The sequence below is a fragment of the Periplaneta americana genome, chromosome 3 (genome assembly GCF_040183065.1).
Source record: "Periplaneta americana isolate PAMFEO1 chromosome 3, P.americana_PAMFEO1_priV1, whole genome shotgun sequence".
NCBI lineage: Eukaryota > Metazoa > Arthropoda > Insecta > Blattodea > Blattidae > Periplaneta > Periplaneta americana.
Genome location: NC_091119.1, coordinates 179,510,631 through 179,538,401, shown reverse-complemented (window position 1 = coordinate 179,538,401; position 27,771 = coordinate 179,510,631). Strand labels below are relative to the sequence as shown.

The 27,771-nt window shown below is 33.8% G+C and overlaps 1 protein-coding gene across 2 annotated transcripts; it reads left to right on the top strand.

Annotated features, from left to right (window-relative positions):
- Window positions 1–293: 293 nt before the first annotated feature.
- LOC138696865 (neuronal acetylcholine receptor subunit non-alpha-2-like) lies at window positions 294–24,489 on the top strand. 2 transcript variants are annotated; one of them, XM_069822316.1, is made up of 8 exons: window positions 294–873; window positions 2,755–2,799; window positions 4,678–4,784; window positions 11,973–12,186; window positions 16,901–17,072; window positions 18,562–18,714; window positions 22,140–22,312; window positions 24,213–24,489. In XM_069822316.1, exons 1-8 carry the CDS (start codon window positions 697–699, stop codon window positions 24,381–24,383), a joined length of 1,212 nt encoding a protein of 403 aa, XP_069678417.1. In that variant the 5' UTR covers window positions 294–696; the 3' UTR covers window positions 24,384–24,489. The 2 variants fall into 2 exon arrangements, with proteins under 2 accessions (XP_069678417.1, XP_069678418.1); XM_069822317.1 differs by lacking the exon at window positions 2,755–2,799 and having other exon boundaries at window positions 566–873.
- Window positions 24,490–27,771: the final 3,282 nt, after the last annotated feature.

Here is a 27,771-nt window from a genome sequence, read left to right as displayed (position 1 = left end):
AATCCTCGTGAATCACCTGTATATGTATACATTATTTCCGAAGACATTGTGAGCAAAATACGTATATATATATATATATATATATATATATATATACACATACATACAGTACATACATACATACCGGTACTAATAAATATGACGTGTACATTAGTACTGATTCGTTTTCGCTTCATTCTCATCTCACTCATTGCACTGGTACTATGACACATTTCACTGGTACTATAATTATCGCCGATTGAAATTATTCACTGCTACTGTAAACCGTGAATTCATGGACACAGCACGTTTCACTGATACAGCACTTCAAATAAAACAAACAGATACAGTATATGCAGCATTTTTCAGTAAGAATGAATTTTAAAATGTTAAAAGCAATGTTCCATACAAGTTACTCACTATTGGCTTGTACAAAAGTGGGAAAGCTTTTGAAATTTTAAAATCTTTGTTAAAAAATAGTTTTACGTAACGTACAATCAGTATTTCATAAGCAAAAAATGGGATTTTGTGTAAAAATAAATTAATATGCAATTAAGGTACAGTATATGAAAATAAGTTTATTTGGCTAAAGAAGAGGAAGACAGTGCTACTATGGCAACTGATGACGCCTTCAGCTGCTATGACGCTCACCTTATGTGGATGGCAGGATATTCCTGACGAGAGAAGCGAATACAATAGCTTTATCCTACAGATTTGATGTGTTTTCAAGGAGTAACAGCAGAAGACTTCTGCAGGGTGTCCAGCCCGAAGAGCCAGACGCTACGCCTGAAGCGCGATTTGCTGTGCAACTACGACAAAACCATCAGGCCTGTCGTCGACAATGGGAATGCCACCTTCGTGTACATCACAATGTTACTCAGGAGTCTGACATATGTGAGTAGCCTCATAGCATCAGCTGTTCCATATATCATGTTGCTAAAGTGTTACATCTATTTATTAAAGAAGTGCTGCATTTCAAAAGTAATATTACTATGAACTGTGTGTTACTACTGTTACTGGACCTTAAAAACAAATAGAAAAGTGAAGTAGGCTAATCTGAGAAGGCATTCTTGAGGTCCCTTGCAGGCTATATCCTTTCGTTCAAAATAGGAAGAGTGATATAAGCAAGGAAGTGGATATTTTGAACCTTATTTAATACATAAAAAATCCTGTGCAAAAAATTTCTAGGTGTACCGTGGAAAGCGTCAAATTTGGCAGCGAGACTGGAGATGGGGATGGATAGTAGTTTAGGAATAATCCTGGAAAGGAAAATAAAATGTTTAGGTAACATTATACTAAGGGATACTACGTCGATCTTAAAAAAAAATGTATTATATTTCTAGACAAAACTGACCTAAAACCGAAATGGTTAAAAGAATTACAATCAGAAGTAAACATATTTATACATTTTATTTATTTTTATTATTTATTTATTTGTTTGTTTATTTATTTATTTATTTGTTTACTTATTTATTTGCTTATTTATTTACTTATTTATTTACTTATTTATTTATTTACTTATTTATTTATTTGCTTATTTATTTAGTTACTTATTTATTTATTTACTTATTTATTTATTTACTTATTTATTTACTTATTTATTTATTTACTTATTCATTTACTTACTTATTTATTTATTTACTTATCTATTTATTTACATATTTATTTATTTACTTATTTATTTATTTACTTATTTATTTACTTACTTATTTATTTACTTATTTATTTACTTATTTATTTATTTACTTACTTACTTATTTTTTTACTTACTAATTTATTTATTTACTTATTTATTTATTTACTTACTTATTTACTTATTTATTTATTTTATTTATTTATTTATTTAACTCGCTAGCTAGTGAGTACAAATTAAATTTATAAAACAAAAATGTGTCTAGCCACTACCGTAAGAGCCAGGCTCGTGTACGGTGTGGTCTTATCCAATAATATAACATAAAATTTACAAGGACAGTTTACTAAATACAGTAAGTAACTTAATTCAAATCGATAAATAACACACAAGAGCAAAAAACGGAGAAAAAGAGAGAAAAAACACATTTAATATAAGTTGACAATCAGACAGAAGCCAGTGATATTCAATGAAAACATGAATGTAGTCGACAGAAATAAAAGGTAAAAAAATACATTTGTTAATATTATATATCATTTTATAACTTTCTTTTTTAAAAACTTCAATTTTAAAATATTTGAAATTTGGAAAATGGTTTGTAATTTTATTATAAAGTCTTGGGCCGAAACTAGCACCATGTTTAAGAGCTGCACTTGTATGACATTTAGGCTCAATTAATGGGAAAGTAGGCTTTTGTCTTCGAGTACGATATTCATGTCGTTTAGATTTATGTTTTATTTGATTTCTGTGATAGTAAGTTAGTAAACTATATTTATAAATCTCTTCAATAGTTAATACGTTAAAATCTGTATAAATCAAATTTGTGGGGTAATCCATATTTTTGGTCAGACAAATTTTTATTAATTTTCTATGTAATAAAATTAATGGACTAAGTGCAGATGATGCTACAGATATTAAATGGCAATTTAGTAATGAATTATAACAGTGTGGTAAAAGAAATTTTAGACCTGGAATATAGGCCTACGTATTGTGCTTTTAAAATATTGCACATTAATCTGACATACTTTGTGCGTGTTAATAGCAATTTGTTTGATTTCTTAAACATTCGAAAAATGTTATCTGCCAGGCATGAAGTATGTTTGTATGTAACGATGCAGTAGCGTACATTCTTCTTATTATTGCAGGTTGAGGAGTACCACGTTTTGGATATTCACTGTTTCCTGGTCATGGTGAGTCACACTCTATGCCATATATACAATTCCTTTATGAGAATCGAATGTAGAATTGTATACATGAAAATTTCATTTCAGTATACAGAGTTTAGAGGTTAAACTTCATGGATAATTTGGATAAATTATGTCACGCTTTCGTTCGCAACATCCATCTCGCGACATTATTCCTCTGTACCACCATTGTAATCAATCGTAGAATGCAAACTGGTAAGTGACTGATCACGAGATTACGCTCCAAATTACGCGACAAATTTACTATCATGAATCAGTTACAATTATGAAAAACTGCACATAGCCTACTTTTTTGGGGCGTATCTGTGTCACATTTCGTGTTTATCGCTAACAATAAACAAATAAATAAATAAATATGTAAGTAAGTAAATAAATAAATAAGTAAATACGTAATAAATAAGTAAATACGTAATAAATACGTAAATAAATAAGTAAATACGTAATAAATAAGTAAATACGTAATAAATAAATAAATACGTAATAAATAAGTAATAAATAAATAAGTACGTAAATAAGTAAATAAATAAGTAAATTAGTAATAAATAACTTAGTAAATAAGTATTTAAATATGTAATAAGTAAATAAGTAATAAATAAGTAATTAAATAAGTAATAAGTAAATAAGTAATAAGTAATTAAATAAGTAATAAGTAAATAAGTAATAAATAAGTAATTAAATAAGTAATAAATAAGTAAAGGTAAAAAGGTAGAGGTAAAGGTATCCCCGTAACATGCCATGAAGGCACTTGGGTGCCATGGAGATAGAACCCCATGCTTTCCATGACCTCGGCTCTAGAATGAGGTGGTGTGGTCGGCACCACGCTCTGACCGCCTTTTACCCTCGGGAAAGACCCGGTACTCAATTTTATAGGAGGCTGAGTGAACCAATAAGTAAATAAGTAAATAATTAATAAATAAGTAATAAATAAATAAATAAGTAATAAATAAATAAATAATAAATAAATAAATAAATAAGAAATAAATAAATTGGAAATAAATAAATTGGAAATAAATAAATGAATTCCGGCCCTGAATACAGGGTGATTCAGGACTAGTGACCCGGTTTTCGAAATCAGTTTATATGTATCATTTTGAGCACAAAATATCATATGAGCATGGAGGTTACAGCTGATTGAAACCTACAAAACTAGCAGTGGTTTTGAGCAGAACTGAGAGTTATTCACTTAAAATACACAGAAATATTAATTCAAAAATACTGTATTAATCATAGAAGAAATATATCTCAATTTGGAAGCAGATTTTCAAAATATCCCTTGGCCGCACGGGTGTGAATGGCGTGCGGTGCGCATAACGTTCAGTACCTCGTCACGGCTGCCTCTGATGAACGCAGCTGATAATCACCAGGCTATCTTCCCCTTCACTTCCGTACTTCACGTCACAGCGCAACCCTACGTTTAGTTTACGTTCCAATTTTTGTTTTACGATGCAAGCAACTCCAAAGCCTGAGTCACAGTATGACGTTTTGATTTTTAAGAATAACTTTCAAACTAATGGTAATCGAACCCATGTTCATATGATATTTTATGGTCAAAATGGCCTTTAGAACTGATTTATAAAGCGCGGACCATTAGTTGTGAATCACTCTATATAGTCTTGGTAGTGCAAGGAATTAATTGTACTGCTAGTAAATGAGTAATCGCTAATCACTGCCGTCTTTAAATAATAAGCATTTGATAACAATGTCGTAACTCACATTACTAGCATAATTAAATACGGAAAATCAAATTATTTGAGGTAATAAGACAATAAGAATATGGCAATTGATTAACATAAGAGACTGTCACATACAGTAATAGCTAAATGTTCTCTCGTCAGACAAGTATACAAGTGTAAATATTTTCAGGAATGGCTGGATGAACATTTGCTTTGGAAGCCTTCGGAATACGAAGATCTGAAACAAGTTCTAGTAGAGAGTGAAAAGATCTGGATACCAGATATTGTGCACTATGGGTAAGTTACGCACTAGATAACTGCATCTTTGGCACTTCTCAACTGTTAATTGATAGCTTGCTTTCAATCCTACGCACATCCTAAATATGCGTCAGCGGATTCGCTACGCATAGACAAGTGAACAGTGAGGTTATGGATAGACATGTTCCACTCTCCTCCTCCCAGATTTCTATTGATGGAATGTAGATTAGACACTTCCAGCCGGAGTTGAAATCACAGTCAAATGAGTTTTTGCCACGTCAAGATTCGATCTTAACTAGTAGCTTGTGCAACAAATACTGCAAACTAAGTCCGTAAGATGTTCAAATAAAAATTGTTCAGATTTATTTTCAATGAAGAATACCAGACATTTTGAAAGTTATTTGCTTCCATAATAGTGAAATATACTCCCTCTGAATGTTTTTATACCAAATACATTTCCTTGAACCTACCCATATTCAGTTCTTGAGCTTCAATGCGAAATCGCAAGTAACAATGTCAGGACGATCAGCGACTTTTCCATGTGGGAGTAATGCAGTAGCTATTTCAGGTCATTGTGGATTGTAGGTGAAAATTAAGAAAATGTAAGGTTTGTCATGCTTTGAACAAAAGACTTAGCATCTTGGTATAGCTGCTGCATGTTTCGTGAACTACCCTGAAATGTAGAGGGCAGAATAACTTTTTTCCACTAAGAGATCTTGCTGAGGTGATCAAAAGATTACAAAATCTTGTAGATCTCTTATTTTATCAGTAATACCATTTCGTCTTTTCTTAGGAATTGTAATTTTTGCGCTTCCTCCAGACAATACTGATCTACCAAATACTGCTGGATTAATTTGTGTAACAATGAATGTTATCCCTTATATTTTTCTGTAATATAGGCTGTTGTGAGGAATTTATTGCTGAGATGCGGAAAGCGAGGCGAATGGTATGTCAGAGTTGTAGAATCTTATATGCAACCTAAATAAAATTGTCCATCGTAAATCGTTGGCAGTTTCAGTGTTTCATTCGTTGCTTGTTGCGGGAAATAAACTTACTCATCACGGTAGCAAGAAGTGAAATGGCTTGCTATTTTCCCTACAACAACATAATATGCTTGGCAACGATCACAAATCTAATCGATTAAACCAAAGAAATATGAAATTAATTTAGTTTAAAGACGCAGCTAAAATAGGAAGCATGACTCAATTACTACCAAGGAAAATGAGAGAATCAGACATATAAATATCTATATCACATTGCCATTAAATATATGAAAAAGACCCACACCACTTGATTAATAACTACGTATAAAAGTATTTCATTTTTGTTACCTTACTTACGTTTTCAGTAACATATATATATAGCCGTTACTCAGTAAATGATAGAAATTAAGATCTAATATAAAATATTCTTTCTCTGCGTCTACTTACATAAAACCCCAAAAAGGTTTCACTTTCATATCATCAATATAGCATTATATGTGTTGCATTAACTATAATAATATTTCATTTTTAATGGTAATAATGTCATCAAACATTCTTAAGTTTTGTAGTTCTTAATATCCAATACACAGCTGTACTCGGAAAACTACAGAGCAGAGTATCAGACATGTAAATTATTTTTTATATGCTATCAAAAAATTACCCAAATGAAGATCGACATATTGACATTATGATGTGAAAGAATCTGAGCCATCTGAACTCTATGTCAGCAATCCTGTAGGTCATGGCCTTCGTTTAATAGTCTATTTTTTTTATTGTAGTGTGTGTTTTGTTTTATTCTGAAATGCAATTAAGTAGTTCTCAAAACTGACGAAAGATGGATTTTGTATAATAGGAAAATGATGTAGGAAAATTGAAATTTCACTGAAAACTACTATTTTTCTGAAAAACTTTGGGTTCCAAGCTTCAAAATGAGGGGTCATTTATTAAAATCTGTTCAGCCGTTTTCCCGTAATTTCCATTACCAGTTCAAATTATATAACTTATATATAGATGTACGATCTTTGGTCTTCAACCGTCACAGTGCCCGAGATCTGTGTAGGCTCCATTTCTATCTCTCGTTACCTGAACACAGAGTATGTTATGGACGAAATGAAACACACATTCTTCTTCCTTAAGCCTTCAACTGCAACTGAAGTAATTTTCATTGGTGTTGCGTCATCACTTCGCAGTTCTTCCAACCTGTGCATTATTTATGAAATGACCCTCGTATTATAAAAATAATCGAACACACAGCAAGGTGTGTGATTTGATTAATGAATGAATGAATGATTATCCAAACACAGTTAAGGAGTCAGCTTATATCAAGACTTCACTCCCGCAAACATCATACAGGCCTTTCTAGCTCCGAGTGGAGAGATGCGCTAAAGATGACCGGCAATGTTGCTCCTGTACGCGCTGTTCCAGGCAGAACTCAAGACAATAACCACTGTAGGCGATGCCACAGTGAGGTTGAAACTTTGGCTCATGTCTTAGGTTCATGCCCATTTGGCAAAACTCTTCGTAACAGCAGACGTCACAAGATCAGGTCTGTAATCGCAATATGCCTTAAGTCCAATGGCTACACTACCTATGAAGAAGTCCATGGAATAGCGGATACTGGAAGTCTTCGGCGTATTGATATTATAACATTTAAACCTGGAGAGACAGAAGGTTATATTCTGGATCCGACCATCAGATTCGAGACGCATCAGAATCAATCTGAAGAGGTTAATCTAGAGCAGCGGTTCCCAAAGTGTGTTCCGCGGAGCCCTTGGGGCTCCGCGAGTGATTCTCAGGGGCTCCGTCCGCGGCAGTTATGAAGATGACAAAAATACTTTCTCATGAAATGTTTGCGTTTTCTTTCTAGTTGGAAGCACCAAAAATAGATGGAACTATCTCGATCTTTCTTTCTTGCCAAGTAGGCCTATTCAATGATTCTCGAAATTTATTCTATGTTTTATATACCAAGCAGGCAGCGTTTGGTAATTATGATACGTGGAATCTGCAATCTATTGACTATTACGTTGCCTCAAAAAATATATATACACCTGCATGTTGATTTGATTGCTAAACTTTCGTTGAAATGGAACTGTGGCTTAAGACGGGCTCCGTAATACCCAGGAATCACCAGCTACCAACCAGTGCTCAGTCAAAGGGGGATAACAGCAGCTGTAACCTCACTTTAAAAGAAGGTAAAGCAAATTCCTTGAGATTGAGTTTGGAATATGTTGAACATGATCCTGCTTCAGAGTCTATGGTGCCTAGTGTAGAAGTACTGAAAGGAATTAAAAAACGAAAATATTGCGATTCATATTTGGACATGGGATTCACTGAGTTTGCTGATGGACGTCCACAGTGTGAGATATGTAACAACGGTTTGCCTAGTAGTTCTATGTTCCCTGCCAAGCTTAGAAATGGTATTTAAAAACTCATCCTGACTTCAAAATTGAAACTGCAGATTAGGTATTTTAAAAGAAAAACAGACGAACTCCATGCAGTTCAGACAATATTTTTATCTCATGTAAAAACAAATAACGAGAAACCACTGGAAGCGTCGTACTTGATTAGTCATGACCTGGCTCTTGTTGGTAAACCTCACTCTTGCTGGAACTCTTATGAAACCACTATTAGTGAAGGTAGTGAAGTGCATGTGGACGAAAAAACTGCAAACTTGATCTCCAGTGTGCCCTTATCAAATAACACTGTGCGTAATCGAATACAGAATCTATCAAACGATGTTAAAAATATCATAATTTCCCGTATCAGTCAAATGAAATTTTCGCTACAACTTGACGAATCCACGGACGTTGCCGGATTAGCTGTGTTAATGACGTTTGTGCTGTACGAGCTTTCGGGTCCTTTCTTGAAGATATTTTGTTCTGCAAGCCATTGCCATCCTCCACAAGCGGTACTGAAATTTCATTGAAAACCTTGGGACAATTGCATTGACGTGTGCACAGATGGCGCAAAGGCAATGGTAGGTCCTGTTTCTGGAGCTGTTACAAGGATCAAGAAAGTTAAGAAAAAACTGCACAAGTAGTCATTGTGCACTACACCAACACGCTCTCGCAGCGAAAAAAATGCCAGCGTTATTAAAGCAAGTACTATGTACACAACGTCGTCAAAATTATCAACTTTGTTAAGGCACGACCTTTGCAGTGTAGGCTACTCAGTATTCTATGCGAAGATATGGGAAATATAGGGCTACACAAGTCATTGTTATTACTAGGGAGCGGATTTTTATGTGCTAAAAAATTTAAATAGGGGAGAGTCGGGTAGTATCGGACATCGGGTAGTATCGGACAGTGCGTTTCTTTCATCTACCACCATATGGTAGTACCTGAATGACATGGTTACGTTTCTCTATGCGACATCACAGAAACGTAACCATGTCAATCAGGTACTGTCATCGTATGGTAGATGAAAGAAACTCACTGTCCGATATTACCCGATGTCCGATACTAACCGACTCTCCCCTATATTTATAATTTATGTGCTAAAAAGTACAAAAATATTTGCTAAAAATAAAAAAATATATATGTATTTTTTAAATATGACAAAAATACCTTACTTAGCTTGGAAAAAAAAATGTTACTAGGTACTCACCAACCACACTTGAGTGCTAGTAGTTCGCCGAGAATTTCGGTGAACAACAAAGGTCATCTCCAAATTCTCCATCACAAATGCATGCCGATTATCTCTGAACAACGACTTATACTGTGAAAACGATCTTTCCACATCACAGGACGTCAGACGTGCATATTTAAAAAGAGATGTCACAAATACAAACACCGTCAGTTTCACCTACAAGCACACCCTCCAATACTTGTGCAACTTTACACATTTTTTATATCCACTGTTTTTCCCAAACACATTCTGGAATTTGTCCCTTAGTACTTGTACTTCTGAACCTGGTAGCGAGTCTAGTTTAATTTCCACGGCACGCACCTCCCTGTTTCAGACAACAGGTTTTTGGATGTTTCGAGTTCTTTTTATGGTGTCACACAAAAAGCTTAGATTTGCTAATAGGAAAGCCAAATCGTTTTTTAAATAACCATCTTTCAGTATATCTTGAAGGATATCGATTGATGAAGCCCGGTAACAGGGAATCACAACAAGACGTATTGCCTTATTTGATGGACATGAGCGAGAGGGGAGAGATTTGTTTAAATTAAATAATGTTCATTCCTGAACTCTTATCTGTGTGTTTCATAAATAAAGCGTGGAATGAAATCATCTTCAGCAACAATAAACATTCCCAATTATGTGTTGCAAAATCTCTCCTTCTTGTCCATGTTAATTTATTCTCATATAATAACACTGATATGCTGCCTAGCGGTTTTCAGAACTTGAGGCGATACTATTACAAAAATGGAGAGGGATATACTACACAGCGCTTAGAAACACGAAGCAACCAAGAATTCTTAAAAAGATAACATACTTCTGAGTGACATAATTGATTTAGTTTTAAAATGTTTAAAAGTTCTTGTAAAAATTATTTAAGTAAAAAAAAACTCCAAGATTTGTGTGTTTATAATAGATTTCCTGAAAATATGTATTTACATAATTTTTTTGTGAAAATATGTGTTTTTATGTGAAATAAAATTCGGGTTTTAAACTTGAAACATTATGTTCGGAATTTTTAACTTTGTTAATTGTGTTTCATCACACGCAAAAATAATATTTAATTACATATAAATCCGCTCCTTAGTTATTACACATAGAAGTGCGTTGGTTGTCGCGTGATAAAGTGTTGTCCCGTTTACTTGAACTTCGAACGGAAGTTTCTTCACTTTTGAATGACCAAAACAGTTTGCTAGCAGATTATTTTATTGATCAGGAATTTTTGTGCAAATTATGTTACTTGGCAGACATTTTTTCAAAATTAACTAATTCAGCACATCCATACAAGGTAAATGGAAGATTATATTCGATGTCAATGAAAAAAATTGCCGCGCTGAAAAAAAAGATAGCGTTCTGCATAGAAAGCGTCGAAAATAATTGATTTCAAACTTTATAGAAGAAAATAACACAACAATGAATGACTCATTCATAGCAATAATAAAAGAACGCCTTGGCAATTAGCTTCAAAATTTGAATTCATACTTGCCAAGGGACACTCAGGAATCAATTCGAAAGAAGTATGAGAGGATTGTAGATCCATTTCCAGTGAAGTCAAAACCAGCAGCTCTCACTGCGGTAGAATATGAGGTCCTTATAAAATATATGATTTCTGACAGCCACTGTCTGTCATCATTTAAAAGCAAACCACTTAAGTTAAGGGAGGATTTTTTGATATTAAGTTCAAAAGTTAAATTTATCTTCCTGGCTTTTGGTACTACGTATCTCTATGATTCGGTCTTTTCGAGGTACATGGCTACAAAAACAAAATATCGAGCCTGTTTGGACGCAGAAGACGATATACGTCTTCAAACTCACTTCTGTGACAACGGACAGTGACAAACTCTGCTGCAAGAAATAGGTACATTCTTCACATTAACTTCGAGTGTACATGTAACATTGTAACATTTTTTTTAATATCTTAACTGCTTGTTATATCATTTTGTATATTTAAATAACATTATCTCCAGTACTTTTTTACTATTGTTTCCTTTATTAATATAGTATATCTTATTATTCATACTTTCATATTACGTATCATGTGTAATATGCTTCATAGAACAAAGACAGATATAACTAAAAGCTAAACATTTCTTGGGGCTCCACAAGAAACTTTTGCTTCAAAAAGGGCTCCGTGGCTGAAAAAGTTTGGGAACCGCTGATCTAGAGAAAAGGAGAATTTATGAACCCACTATCCCTTATTACAAAACATCATATAAACTCAGGGATGTAAAAGTCATCGTATTAATGGTTGGCGCTAGGGGGACCATAACAAAACAATTTGTGTCATTCTGTCATAAATTTGGAGTCCAAACAACAACAAGCTTTGAAGGGTTCTCTGCAGATTTTACGGCGACATTAGTATTTCAATTCAAATTACAGTTGAATTTTCTCAGTCTATTTTTTTATCTGTATTTTTATAAATTTTCATTATGTGAAATATTATCTACTGTAAATTTTAGTTCCTTGTAAACAAATTTGTTGTAAGACATTTTTAATGTCCTTTTAAATGTTACTGTTTAACATTCTTTATCTTTGTCAACCTCACCAATTTGAGGAAGATTGAATTATTATTATTATACTTACAAATAAAGTCATCCGTGACATGCTTAATGTATTTCAGATCTTCTGCATGGGAAAGTTTCAACAAGGTAGAGAACACGAGGTGTCTGGTGTATTTCAACGGCATGGTCACGTGTGTGCCGAGGATGGTTTATTCTACACTCTGCGACCTGGACTTAACATATTGGCCCTTCGATAGAATTAACTGCTCTGTTAGGGCGGGTTCTCTGTCGCGTCTAGCTGGAGAAATAACAGTCGACAACGATTATGGACACGTGAGTAATATTTCATAATTTCTGTTCCTTTTCGTAGCATGTACATCCACTATCGGGTTAACTTCGAGACCATATTTTTACGTTACACGAGTTGCACAATTTGAATACAGCGAGACTCCATTCATGTGAGTCAACATGACGCCAAGATGTTATGTTATGTTATAACACTTCAATTGGGTATACACCCGGTGGCAGTGATATAATACAGTACTACATAGATCATAGAGTGTATTATTGCCGCAAATGTAAAATGGCACTGATGATGAAAAAACAATCTATTTCATATGTTAACAATGTGAGCCTTCCGGCTTTATTTCCCTCCGTAGAAGACCATGCTAAAAGGATCGCGCCTTCAAATTCCCGATTTTAAGTCGCGAACCCCGAATCCAACTAATAGCATGGTATTCGCTAGGTCAGTCATTCTTAATCGGGGGCCCGTGGCCCCTCGGGAATCGATAGAGTAGTTAATGGGGGGCCGCGAACAAAATAATAATAATAATAATAATAATAATAATAATAATAATAATAATAATAATAATAATAATAATGGTAATGATAATGATAATAATAATAATAATAATAGTAATAATTATAATACATAAGAATAATGACAATAATAATAATTAATAATAATAGTAATGATAATGATCAGGGAAAGGATTTATATGTAAATACATATTTACTTATAAAGCTAATATAATTTATATTTTGCATTATCTTTATGTTTCACAATGTGTAGGGTTGAAAAATCCTACTTTTATTTTCCATATTTTTCCATATTTTAGAGTTTAGTACATATTTTCGTTAATTTCCATATATTTTCCATATTTCATATAAAACAGTCCATATTATATTAGGTTTAACAATAAAACAAAACAAAATTCCATTAACTTTTAAAAATACATTTCAACAATAGAGATTTAAACACATGTTCAGTAATCCCTTTAACATCAGAGTTATTTGAAAATTAGCAGTCCTATCAACAATGGGAAAGTAAGTTACAAAACTGTATTAATTTAATTTAAAATTTTTAACAGACTTCAGTTGTGCAGCTCAACAGTTAAATGCCAGTCAGAGTACACATAGGTTCAGTTTTGTAAATCATACTATAAAGACGGTAAATATGCCAAAAGTACGTCATTCAGTCAATTTAAAATCAAAACTAACAAGTTACATTTCAGAATTTAAAGAAGATGGTTTATCAACTGACAATAAAATATTATTTTGTAATTTGTGTCAGTGTGCAGTATCATCTACACAAAAGTTCCTGGTGCAACAACACATTACAACTAGTAAACATCAGGCCAACAAACAACTAAATTCCAAGCAGAGACAATTGTTTTTAACACAACCAACAACATCGAATGTAAGATCTGAGTTTAACATCGACCTGTGCCGTTCTCTCATCTCTGCTGATATTCCTCTCTACAAACTAAAGAATAAGGTCTTCAGGGAATTCCTTGAAAAATATACTCAACATACAATCCCGGATGAGTCAACACTTAGGAAGACGTATGCTCCATCCATCTACGATGAGACAATACAGAAGATAAGAGATGAAATTAAAGATAGTTCAATTTGGGTTTCCATTGATGAGACTCCCGACAAAGAAGGTAGACTTGTTGGTAATGTAGTTATCGGTTTGTTAAGTGAACAATATTCTGAACGAATTCTTTTACATTGTGATGTTCTAGAAAAGTGCAATAACAAAACTATAGTTAAACTGTTCAACGAAGCTATGGGTATCCTGTGGCCAAAGGGTATTATGTACGATAATGTGTTATTCTTTATTAGCGATGCTGCCCCTTATATGGTCAAAGCTGGACAAGCATTATCTGTTGTATATCCTAAATTGACTCATTTTACTTGTGTGGCGCATGCATTTCATCGTGTGGCAGAAGTGGTCAGAGACAATTTCCCTAAAGTAGATTTGTTGATTTCATCAGTGAAAAAAGTATTTCTCAAAGCTCCCAGTAGAGTTAACGTGTTGAAAGAAATGTACCCTGAAATTCCATTGCCACCAAAGCCAATTTTAACTAGATGGGGTACATGGCTAGAAGCAGTTGAATATTATGCCGAACATATAGACTCTATTAACAATGTTCTCCTTGCATTTGACTGTGAAGATGCAGTCTCAATTGATACTGCGAAAACAGTTACCTGTGACATAAGTGTGAAGAATGACTTAGCTCACATTCAGCATACATTTTCATGCATCATAAAAACGCTCAAAAGTCTCCAAAATAGGCACCTTTCACTATCTGAAAGTTTTGAAATTATAAATAGTACTGTGGAACAACTGAATCGTGGTAGAGGTAAAGTTGCAGATGCAGTAAGAGCTAAGGTGGACACTGTACTTTCAAAAAACCCTGGATATGAAGAACTACAAAAGGTTGTTGCTGTGATGAGTGGTGAATCAACAGTGAAGATTAACTTGGACTTATCCCCAGCAGACATTGTGAAATTGAATTATGTACCAGTTACTTCTTGTGACGTCGAACGCTCTTTTAGTCAGTATAAATCTATCCTCAGAGACAATAGAAGAAGATTCACTTTTCAGCACTTGAAAGAAATGTTTGTAACCTATTGTTATGGTAACAGACAATAAAAATTGTGTTTTGTTGAAACTACATTGGAAGATAAGGTACGTCCATTATATTTTTTGTTTAGTTTGATTAAAATGTACCAATATTTAACGTACATAGTCATTTTTTTATAATTTTAAGTCCATATTTAATTCCATATTTTGGTAAAAATCCATATTTAATTCCATATTTTGGTAAAAATAACTACATATATATTTACATATTTCATATATTTTTAGTCCATATAAATCCGTTCCCTGATAATGATGGTAATGATAATTATAACGATAATAATAGTAATAGTAATAATAATGATAATGATGGTAATGACAATGATAATGATAATAATATTAATCATAATAAATAAGAATAATGACAATAATAATAATAAGCTTAATAATAATAATAATAATAATAATAATAATAATAATATCATTTTGTTCGCTGTCTCCATTAAGGGGGAAGGTGAGTGAAAGTTTGTCATTTTTTTGCGGAAAAAAATTTTGATTCTTGCAGAAAAATAACCATTAAAATTTCATTTACATGTTACCCAATTTTAATAATAATAATAATAATAATAATAATAATAATAATAATATTAATAATAATAATGATTTATTTAACCTGGCAGAGTTAAGGCCATACGGCCTTCTCTAACACTCAACCACTCAATTTTATCAACATAGTATAGGATGTAAGAGTAATGGAACGGAGAAAAATTCTCTCCGGCGCCGGGATTTGAACCCGGGTTTTCAGCTCTACGTGCTGATGCTTTATCCACTCAGCCACACCGGATACCACCCCGGCGTCGGACAGAATCGTCTCAGATTAAGCTCCAACTCTTGGGTTCCCTCTAGTGGCCGCCCTCTGCACTACGTCATAGATGTCTATGAACGTAGGACCGAAGTCCACACATGTGCTGAGGTGCACTCGTTATGAGTGACTAGTTGGCCGGGATCCGACGGAATAAGCGCCGTCTTAAATCACGAAGTAATTTATGCATATCACATATATTATTTTAATGTACCGAAGTACATATGATATTTCCATGCAGATATTCTGCGTCATCATACGATGAAAGAGTAATGGAACGGAGAAAAATTCTCTCCGGCGCCGGTATTTGAACCCGGGTTTTCAGCTCTACGTGCTGATGCTTTATCCACTAAGCCACACCGGATACCACCCCGGCGTCGGACAGAATCATCTCAGATTAAGCTCCAACTCTTGGGTTCCCTCTAGTGGCCGTCCTCTGCACTACGTCATAGATGTCATATGTACTTCGGTACATTGAAATAATATATAACATAGTATAGTCCTAAAATTTCATCCTTCAATTCTATTTCACAATTAGAAACAAGTTCTCGTTACGGAAAATCGACATTTTAAAGTTAGTTACTGGGTTTAAAAGGGGCGCATCAGCTACTATGACTATTTGCGCCCTTACATAAAATTCAACGGTCACTGCTAGGAGCTTTTATTTACAGCATTATGCAAATCTGGCTTCCAGGTATAGCTGCCTGTGAAGTAGACTTGAATAATTTCAAGGGAAAAATTATTAAGGGTATCCATTCCGGGACCTTTGGCTGGGCGAGCCAACGCTCTACCGACTGAACTATCCAGGAACTACACCTGACACCGTCTCAATTTTTCTCTTATATCCACACACCTCAAGTGGGCTGACAAGACGCCAGAAACCCAACTTTGAGTGCACACAAACTCTGTGTGACTTGAAGTGTGGCTTTCTTTTAACGTAGGCCTACCTACAGTGACGTATATATTATTAAAGTCTGCTTCACAGGGAACTATACCTGAAAGCCAAATTTGCATAATATAATATGCTAACCGTTATTCCACAGCATTGGACTAGTAGTATTTATATCCACTGGATGAGACAACCCTTCTTTCATATTCTTTGCGGATGAGATGCAGTTCTCGTTCTGTCGTCAATGCAGCTATACCCAAATATGCCTTAGAAATACGATACAAACATGTGTTATTACCGAAATGTATCCTTCGTGTTTCACAGATAGAATGATAATCATTGCCGGCACACGATCTGCTTGTAGCCTGTAGTGTACGGCATTCTGTGTTGAAATCCTAAACTATCGTATACCGGATTTACTGTTTAGGTGAATCTGGCAAACTACGAAGATAATCGAGTCTGGAAGTTGTTGTCTGCAACTTCAGTTGTTCGGGAACAAGACTATGGAGTCAATTTCACATACAGATGGATAGAATACAATTTCGCTATGTTCAGATACTCTGTGAAGGAAGAGGTGATTGCTGTCGTTCCTGCACTTGGTAAGGACACTTTCCTCTCTCTCATGTACAGAAAATTTAAAGATAGTTTCAAACAGTGGAGCTCAACAACTTTATATTATTTATTGCGTAAATAAAATTTCAGGTATGATATTTTATTAATGATAACTGCATATCCTTTTCTTTATCAACACAGTTACTTACTTACTGGCTTTTAAGGAACCCGGAGGTTCATTGCCGCCCCCACATAAGCCTGCCATTGGACCCTATCCTGAGCAAGATTAATCCAGTCTCTACAATCAAATCCGAACTCCCTCAGATCCATTTTAATATTATCCTTCCATCTACGTCTCGGCCTCCCCAAAGGTCTATTTCCCTCCGGTCTCCCAACTAGCACTCTATATGCATTTCTGGATTCGCCCATACGTGCTACATGCCCTGCCCTTCTCAAAAGTCTGAATTTAATGTTCATAATCATGTCAGGTGAAGAATACAATGCGTGCAGTTCTGTGTTGTCTAACTTTCTCTATTCTTCTGTAACTTCATCCCTCTTAGCTCGAAATATTTTCCTAAGCACCTTATTCTCAAACAACCTTTCTGTTCCTCTTTCAAAGTGTGAGTCCAAATTTCACAACTACACAGAAAAACCGGTAGATTAATATATCTGTTTTATAAGTTCCAATTTTCAGCTTTTTTGAGAGCAGATTGGGTGACAAAGGCTTCTCAATCGAATGATAACAGGCATTTTCTATATTTATTCTGCGTTTGATTTCTTCCCGTGTATCATTTATACTTGTTACTGTTGCTCCACGATACTTGAATTTTTCCACCCCTTTGAGGGATAAATTTCCAATTTTTATATTTCCATTTCGTACAATATTCTGGTCACGAGACATAATCATATACTTTGATTTTGGGATTTACTTCCAAACCTATCTCTTTACTTGCTTCAAGCAAAATTCCCGTGTTTTTTCTAATAGTTTGTGGATTTTCTCCTCACATATCCAAATCATCCTCACAGACTGATTTAACCAGTTCAATGCCAAATCTCTCTGTTATCCTGGACTTTCCTAATGGCATATTCTAGAGCGAAGTTAAAAAAGTAAATGTGATAGTGCATCTTCTTGCTTTAGCCCGCAGTGAATTGGAAAAGCATCAGATAGAAACTGACCTATACTAACTCTGCAGTACGTTTCACTGAGACACATTTTAATTAATCAAACTAGTTCCTTGGGAATACCAAATTCAATAAGAATATTTCAATAACACCATGTGAATAAAAAATATAAAACACTGTTTGGGGCTTTTCTATATTTAAGTTATGAAGAAGCTCTGTGTACAAAAGTTATAGGAGTAAAAAATGAAATATTTTGAACATGTTTCAAAAGTTATGTTTTTCACTTATAATCTTAGTTAATAGGGAACATATCAAGCCCTGCAGCATATTGTGATAAGATTGATCATTTACTGTAGCAATATGTCTAATCTTTTTGATTTCACTGATTGACGTTTTAATAATGTTTGCTTTCAGCTATTGTCATTCTGGTATCTCTTTCGTGCTGGCTTTCTCCACTGGAGAATAAACGTATCCACATCTCTTGCTTCACGTTAGTCTTTCACTGCCTGTATCTTCAGTACATGGGAGGAGTGTTGGGGAATACAGGAGACGTCACTCCAGTTGCAGGTACGAGAAATGTTCTTCTCTAAATTGGATGACAGATATATATAACTCAACTGTCGTTTAGTACTTCATGGTATTGAAGGTAGTGCGAAATTTTTGGGTCTTTTTATGTAGAAACATCCAACGTTTAAGGACTACGTATCGGACCTGTGATCAGGGAAAGCTAGAAAAAGGAAAAGTATTTTTTTTGTATGCGCTACCAAGAGTTACAGTGTAAATTATCTGCATACAGATATTTTTGCTGATGATTGTTATAAATTATAGAAGGCAACCTAGTTTTGAGGGACATATATTAGAAAAAAAATAAAAAGGCTATTATTTTTATTTGTACGAATTATTTATTATTTATTTGTTTATTTATTTATTCTTAATTAATTAATTAATTCTACGAAAAGGCTTGCATAAGACTTGCTACTGCTTAGGTACAACGTAAGAACGCAGATAAACAGTGTACACTTGCTGAGCAACCCTTAAGTGCAGCGATGCCAGATTTCCCTGAAGGTTCCCTCACACTATAAATTCGTTTTTAATCAGCAAAGCTCGGAACTTCGGGACTTATGTCTTTGCACGTGGCTAAGCGACCGGACTTCAATGTCAACAAACTCCCGCTTCCAGCACGGAGGTACTGTTAGGTCTGCTATAAAAGTGGTTTCTGACTGGAATAACATATTGATAGTATTATGGTAGGTTGAAACACGTAATTTTATAGCATATGCAATAAAAATAAACATGAGAAATATATCAAATGTACTGTTCTGCTCTGTACATTTTATTACAGTGTATGACTACGTACACTCGAAGGTTTTCGGATCCATAACTTCTTCGCTGATACGAAATGAGAAAAACTTATTTCCAAGTCACATGAAGTGACGGGAGCAAACTTAAAATACTGAATGTTTTCACTGTCACTGTTAAAATTGCCTGCTACTTTACACATCTCTATTACGACCTCTACTGCTTTATGCCTGTCCTGTCTGGGGAGGAGCTGCAATAAGTAAAATTAAACACATCCAGTCATTTCAAAATAAAGTCATACGAATTTCACTCAATTCTCCTTGGTTTGTCCGTAACAGCCAACTACACAGAGAAACTGGTATTGACACAATCAAACAGTTTATTCATTCACAAGCTAAGAAGTTCTATGACAACCTAGCAAATGTTCCAGGCGCCGTCCACTACTCTCTCGGAAGGAAGTTCACATTTCCCACCAGAATCAAGAGCCGACTTCCAATGGACCTCATATTATAATAAAAATTTATCATCACTCCAACCTATGTAAATAATTATTTATTAACAATTATTTTTGTTCATTGAGGAGCCCAATCTAGGCTGCCCTCAATTCAGTGTCATGTATTGTATTTATATTTTATTTAGAAATGATCTGTATAGCGCAAAATGCGCTTATCGATCAATAAATTATAAAAAAACTGTCACTGTTTTCTGTTTGATTTTCAGCAATTGCTAGCTGATCTCGTATGTGAGAAAGATAAGTATATCCTAAAATTTTCTCAAAAATAGTTTTCATTTTGTTCTACGGTAGGTTTCTCTGCTACTTGATCCATGGCTATGGACAAATCTTCCACCAATTTAAGGGACTGCAATGTCTTTCAATGAATGCCGGTTTCCAGCCTCTAGTTTTTGTGTGGCACAACTTACAAAATATAAACTCTCCATTCGAAGAAAATAATGTATCTCCTTCGAATTCCTCCACGGAATTCTGTACCTAAAATTAAAAAAAATGTATTTTCAAACTTGTATAATATTCATTCGAATAACACGTATTTTATAATTCCTCAAACAGATCGTTTACCTGTAATTCTCTGAATGTCACTGTCTTCGACATGCCACAGTTTCCTCGTCCGTCTTCCTGTCATTAGTTGTGACCACTTTCTTAGAACATACGACTGTCCCTGAGCACTTGCAGCGTGAGCTTTGTGTACGTTGTACCTGTAACCTTACTCATGCACATGAAACACAAGTCCCCAAGTTCCGAGCTTTGTTAATCAGTTAATTTTCTACGTATTACAAGGCTTCGAGACTTCGGACCCAATGGAGCAGTTCAGTGGGAAATCCGCATAACGGCGTACTGGGTATAGTGGGTGGGGGTACTGTAGAATGAATGCCAACAAATACGCAAAGACGGTTGCGAAATTCAAGAAATAGCACACACTCTTCCTCTACCTCCAGAGCCCGTTGTTACTAGATGGGGCACATGGCTTAATGCAGCTATTTATTATGCCAAATACTCCAGTACAAATAATCAACACATTGAGTGACGACTGTTCTGCAATCAGAATAATTAAAGCTCTTGATTTGAAGGTTCTGACGAATAATTTGGTTTTCATACAAACCTATTTTCAAACTGTGTCTGAAACTATTACATGGTTAGAAAAGTCAGAGCAAGAGATGCCGGAAGCCCTCAAATTAATTGAGGAAATGACACAGAGAATTAATGAGACACCAAGTACATCGGTTACTGAACGTGCAAAATAGAAGTGGAAATCAATTTTATGTAAAAATAACGGATATAGAACATTGTGTAACATAAACAGTAAATTAGTGGACATAGAGTCACCCGAGAATAAAGGACTGTCTCTTAGAGACAGCAATGATGTTAGGTTTTTTCGTTTTGCTCCTATCACGTCATGCGACGTAGAGCACAGTTTTTTTACAGTACAAACTTTGTTTGGCAGATAACCGAAAAAGATTTACGTTTGAGATACTGAAAATGTATCTTGTAGTACATTGCAATTCGGTACTGTAGCTGCACTTCCTAAAGACGACCAATAGGATAATTGAAGTAATTAAAATTACTACATGCTTATTTCTACCATTAACACTGTGTTTAATTAAACAAAAATGCTTATAAAAGACAGGAGAATAAATGTTTTTCACATTCTTTTGACATTGTCATTGTGTAACACTGTAACGTATATGTACTTTCAGAATATACATACACGTCTGTTTCCCCATACTACCATACTCTATTCTAAACAGCAACGTTGTTACCTCAATACATCTCTACCTTTCGCTACCTGCAGCGAGTCAACAACCTATAGTACATGCACTTATTGTATCGGGTCCAAAGTCTCGAAGCCTAGTTATTACACAAATGAAGCGTTTCTGGAAGAAATAGCAAAAGGATATTTTTTCGGCTCCTTCTCGCGTTGATATCTTACCACTCATACGTTTAAGTGCCCAATAGTTTTACCATAAATGATATTCAAACTTCAGACACAAATTATTATTTTTTCGGGTAAACTGTTATTCAAATACCAAAATGAAATTTTACTTTTCGATTAATTACAGCCTAAAGATTCTGTGCTTAAGATTATTATAGTTATACCTTTTTCACCCTGTATTATTATCAGTGTTCAGAGTGCCATAGTTATCAGCGTTCTAATCTGATTCTTTTTTTTTTATTTCAGTGCAGTTACAACGAAACTCGTTAATTTTATTGGCATTGTCTCTGGTCGTCGCTATTTTTCTGAGATGCTTGTCTCTCTCATCAATTGAACCTCCTACATGGATACGTGGGTTGACAAAACGCTTGTTGAGTTACCGTATGGGCCAACTGATTCTCCTAATGAAAATAACAAAGGTAGGAATTCACACTGGGTAGGATGTAGGCCTATGTAAATAGTTATTTAAATGTTGAAATTACATTTTATTTTGTGAGTAGAGATGTTTGCGAAACGATGGAGCAACCCTACGAGCAAAATAAAATTATTTTTATCTTATGTGTTGTGCGTTAGTTTTTAGTAGTAGTATTTATTTATTTATTCATTCATTTATTAGTTTATATATTTTTTACATATATTTATTGATCCATATTATTCATTCATTCATCTATTATTGTATTTTCTTGAAAAGTGTATATATTTATATTTATATTCTAGGAAATAAAATTAATTAGTATTAACGTTGCATCAGATTCGCCTTTAATAAAGAATTAATAACTCTTAAATACCCATTCCCGCATGATCGATTTTTTACTGACCATAATGTTCCTTGACTTTCTTGTTTTACCTCGGTGGTATTCAATCTTATTTTCCTAGTGTACCCTCAAAATATATTTGTACCACAAACTGCGTTGCAATTATATAAGAATTAACAAATGTCTATAATTGGTGTTGTATTAAAATGAATTATTATTATTATTATTATTATTATTATTATTATTATTATTATTATTATTATTATTATTATTATTATTATTATTATTATGCAGTAGTTAATGTTATTCAAGCAAGAAAAAATGAGAGTTGATATTGCAAAAGAAACTATAATATAATGCAATAATTATCAACAAGTACAAAAAAATAAATATGCCAGCATTTTTACATACATAATCAGTGAGATGCGTACCTCTTGAAGTAACCCCGCGTACCCCTAGGGTACACGTACCATAGATTGAAAACCACTGGTCTACCAAAAGATGAAGCTTGCCGATTGCAGAATCTTGCTTCATGAAGTTTCAGTTGGCATGGTAATATTTTTACGGCACTAGTAGATAATGTGGCGTATTATACACGATTTTGACTAACGATAATGGTAATATGCGTTACAAGAGCGGTATGTTAAAGTTTTCATGTTCGAGGAAAAGTTTGAAAAAGCGAAACGTAGTTGAGATTTTTTAATTTCCGAGAATTGAAAGAAAACATACCGCTCGTGTATCGTACATTATTTTGTGCGAAGATCGTTTATTACATACCTGAAAGACGAATTTCTAATTAGTTGCAATGAAATCTCCATCTTGGTTTCTGTTCAATGACGACAATTTTGCAAAACAAAAATATCTATTTTCAACATTGTTGCTTTAAAATGTTTTCTGTGTTTACTATACTGCAGCAGGCCGTGATATACGTCTGTCTTTTTTTTCCCCCAGTCTATAAATGGGAACTTAAAACAAACGGTAAGGTTATGTAATGATTTATTTTTCATTTTAATATTTTAACAATATTATTTATATAACATATTGCAGTAATAACATCGGCAAGTTTAATTTTTCACGGCCTCCTTAATGTTACTTGCATCACGAATGCAGTAACTTTAGTGGACTTGTAGAGTTTACTTAATTTTTGCAAATATTTAAAAACAATAATTAGCAGTGCAATTTAGGTGAAATTGCAGTGGTAAGTTTCCAATTTATAATTATTACTATATTGAACGTCTCAAAAAATAATATGTTAAAAGCCTAAAGCAGTAAAATCAATATGTCACTTAAGCGGTAAGAAGAGGGAAATTGTTATGTGTGTTAGGTTGGGAATACTGAATGTGGAATTTCACACTTTCCGCGGATTGGTTTTGTGCGGAAACCAAGCAAATACGCACGATCTCGCACAAAAACTGTTTATAATGCTGATGTACAAAAAAATAAATTCCTGAGATGATATAGTTCATTTGTTTTTGTTGCCATAGCGATGAAATGAGTTAAATGACTGACGATATTAGTCGATGAATTCATGTCGTGGCAGTTTATTACGTACTTCTTTTTTTAGGCTTCAACTATTGCCAAGGAGGAAGGAGCAAATGATGAAGCTGTCCTCATTGAAACATCCGAGACAGATAACGCCACGACTTGGAGTCTGCTGGGAACGCTTCTCGATCGTGTTTTGTTCACCATTTGTGTTATTTTTTATGTTTTCATATTCATAAGATGGAATACTTAAAATTATTAATTTGTTTCTCGATTTTAAATTTAAAATGACTGTTGTAATGAATACATAAATAAAATTGTATTGTAAGAAATTAAATAAAGTGTCACGAATACATTGTACGCGTTTCACAGTAACTGAGTTGCTTTATAATGTTGGTAATGATCAGGGAAAGGATTTATATGTAAATACATATTTACTTATAAAGCTAATATAATTTATATTTTGCATTATCTTTATGTTTCACAATGTGTAGGGTTGAAAAATCCTACTTTTATTTTCCATATTTTTCCATATTTTAGAGTTTAGTACATATTTTCGTTAATTTCCATATATTTTCCATATTTCATATAAAACAGTCCATATTATATTAGGTTTAACAATAAAACAAAACAAAATTCCATTAACTTTTAAAAATACATTTCAACAATAGAGATTTAAACACATGTTCAGTAATCCCTTTAACATCAGAGTTATTTGAAAATTAGCAGTCCTATCAACAATGGGAAAGTAAGTTACAAAACTGTATTAATTTAATTTAAAATTTTTAACAGACTTCAGTTGTGCAGCTCAACAGTTAAATGCCAGTCAGAGTACACATAGGTTCAGTTTTGTAAATCATACTATAAAGACGGTAAATATGCCAAAAGTACGTCATTCAGTCAATTTAAAATCAAAACTAACAAGTTACATTTCAGAATTTAAAGAAGATGGTTTATCAACTGACAATAAAATATTATTTTGTAATTTGTGTCAGTGTGCAGTATCATCTACACAAAAGTTCCTGGTGCAACAACACATTACAACTAGTAAACATCAGGCCAACAAACAACTAAATTCCAAGCAGAGACAATTGTTTTTAACACAACCAACAACATCGAATGTAAGATCTGAGTTTAACATCGACCTGTGCCGTTCTCTCATCTCTGCTGATATTCCTCTCTACAAACTAAAGAATAAGGTCTTCAGGGAATTCCTTGAAAAATATACTCAACATACAATCCCGGATGAGTCAACACTTAGGAAGACGTATGCTCCATCCATCTACGATGAGACAATACAGAAGATAAGAGATGAAATTAAAGATAGTTCAATTTGGGTTTCCATTGATGAGACTCCCGACAAAGAAGGTAGACTTGTTGGTAATGTAGTTATCGGTTTGTTAAGTGAACAATATTCTGAACGAATTCTTTTACATTGTGATGTTCTAGAAAAGTGCAATAACAAAACTATAGTTAAACTGTTCAACGAAGCTATGGGTATCCTGTGGCCAAAGGGTATTATGTACGATAATGTGTTATTCTTTATTAGCGATGCTGCCCCTTATATGGTCAAAGCTGGACAAGCATTATCTGTTGTATATCCTAAATTGACTCATTTTACTTGTGTGGCGCATGCATTTCATCGTGTGGCAGAAGTGGTCAGAGACAATTTCCCTAAAGTAGATTTGTTGATTTCATCAGTGAAAAAAGTATTTCTCAAAGCTCCCAGTAGAGTTAACGTGTTGAAAGAAATGTACCCTGAAATTCCATTGCCACCAAAGCCAATTTTAACTAGATGGGGTACATGGCTAGAAGCAGTTGAATATTATGCCGAACATATAGACTCTATTAACAATGTTCTCCTTGCATTGGACTCTGAAGATGCAGTCTCAATTGATACTGCGAAAACAGTTACCTGTGACATAAGTGTGAAGAATGACTTAGCTCACATTCAGCATACATTTTCATGCATCATAAAAACGCTCAAAAGTCTCCAAAATAGGCACCTTTCACTATCTGAAAGTTTTGAAATTATAAATAGTACTGTGGAACAACTGAATCGTGGTAGAGGTAAAGTTGCAGATGCAGTAAGAGCTAAGGTGGACACTGTACTTTCAAAAAAACCTGGATATGAAGAACTACAAAAGGTTGTTGCTGTGATGAGTGGTGAATCAACAGTGAAGATTAACTTGGACTTATCCCCAGCAGACATTGTGAAATTGAATTATGTACCAGTTACTTCTTGTGACGTCGAACGCTCTTTTAGTCAGTATAAATCTATCCTCAGAGACAATAGAAGAAGATTCACTTTTCAGCACTTGAAAGAAATGTTTGTAACCTATTGTTATGGTAACAGACAATAAAAATTGTGTTTTGTTGAAACTACATTGGAAGATAAGGTACGTCCATTATATTTTTTGTTTAGTTTGATTAAAATGTACCAATATTTAACGTACATAGTCATTTTTTTATAATTTTAAGTCCATATTTAATTCCATATTTTGGTAAAAATCCATATTTAATTCCATATTTTGGTAAAAATAACTACATATATATTTACATATTTCATATATTTTTAGTCCATATAAATCCGTTCCCTGGTAATGATATAGCTGCTACAGTTAATTTTTCCACGAAACGTTTATGTTTCAACTACAAGAAAGAAAAATTGTAATGTTTTTACATGAAAGGTTTACTCTGACATCACTCCTGGTAGAATGGAAACTTTTTGACTCATGATTTTTCATGCGATCTGTTTCACTCTAGTCTAGCCGTGACCAAAACTCGAGCTGCAGTGATTACATGCGACAGACAGCCTATGAAATAAGGAGACGGAGGAAAGGTACTTGGCATGAAAACTACAACCAGTGGTGGTTCCTGTACTAACATCTTGATCAATCCCGCGGATAAAAATCTCAAGTTTTGCTGTATCAGTAATGTTACTGCTGTCATCAAGAGCCAGTGAATAATATACGATATTTCTTGCTTCTTTTTTTAACCTTCCTTTTGAATATAATCAGGAATTTTCTAAATTCTTCTCTCGATAATTGGTCAAGAAATTCGTAGTTTTTCAAAATTAAAAACTTCTTATCGACAAGTTATTTAAGCTACTTTAATCATTACTCTTTTGAGAAATTCTGTTATATTTAAAGGCTTTAGAGCACGAGATATTTCAAACCTCATTAGATAGCTGACTTTCTTACATTTATTTATCTCGTCTTTCTCTTCCTGGCTATGATTTAAGACATGTCAATTCCTGGTGTTTAATAGTTCGTTGTCATATGATATTGAATCAGTTTTTCTACAGTATTATTATTAAATGAATAACTAATAAATATTTACCCTCATCTAGAGATTAAGAAGATTAAAATTGAGATAAAACCTAATAATTTTATTCTCCTAGGAAGAAGATCTAAAAATATCAATATTCATGCACGTACAGAAGAATTACAGAAACACATACTTAGTAGTGAGTAATAATAATAATAATAATAATAATAATAATAATAATAATAATAATAATAATAATACATTATTCAGCGTGGCAATTAATGTTTCTATATACTCCTAATTGAACTGTTAAGCAAAGTAAACATATTACATTTTGTCCGACAGAACAACAAAAAAGTTCTCCTTCTCAT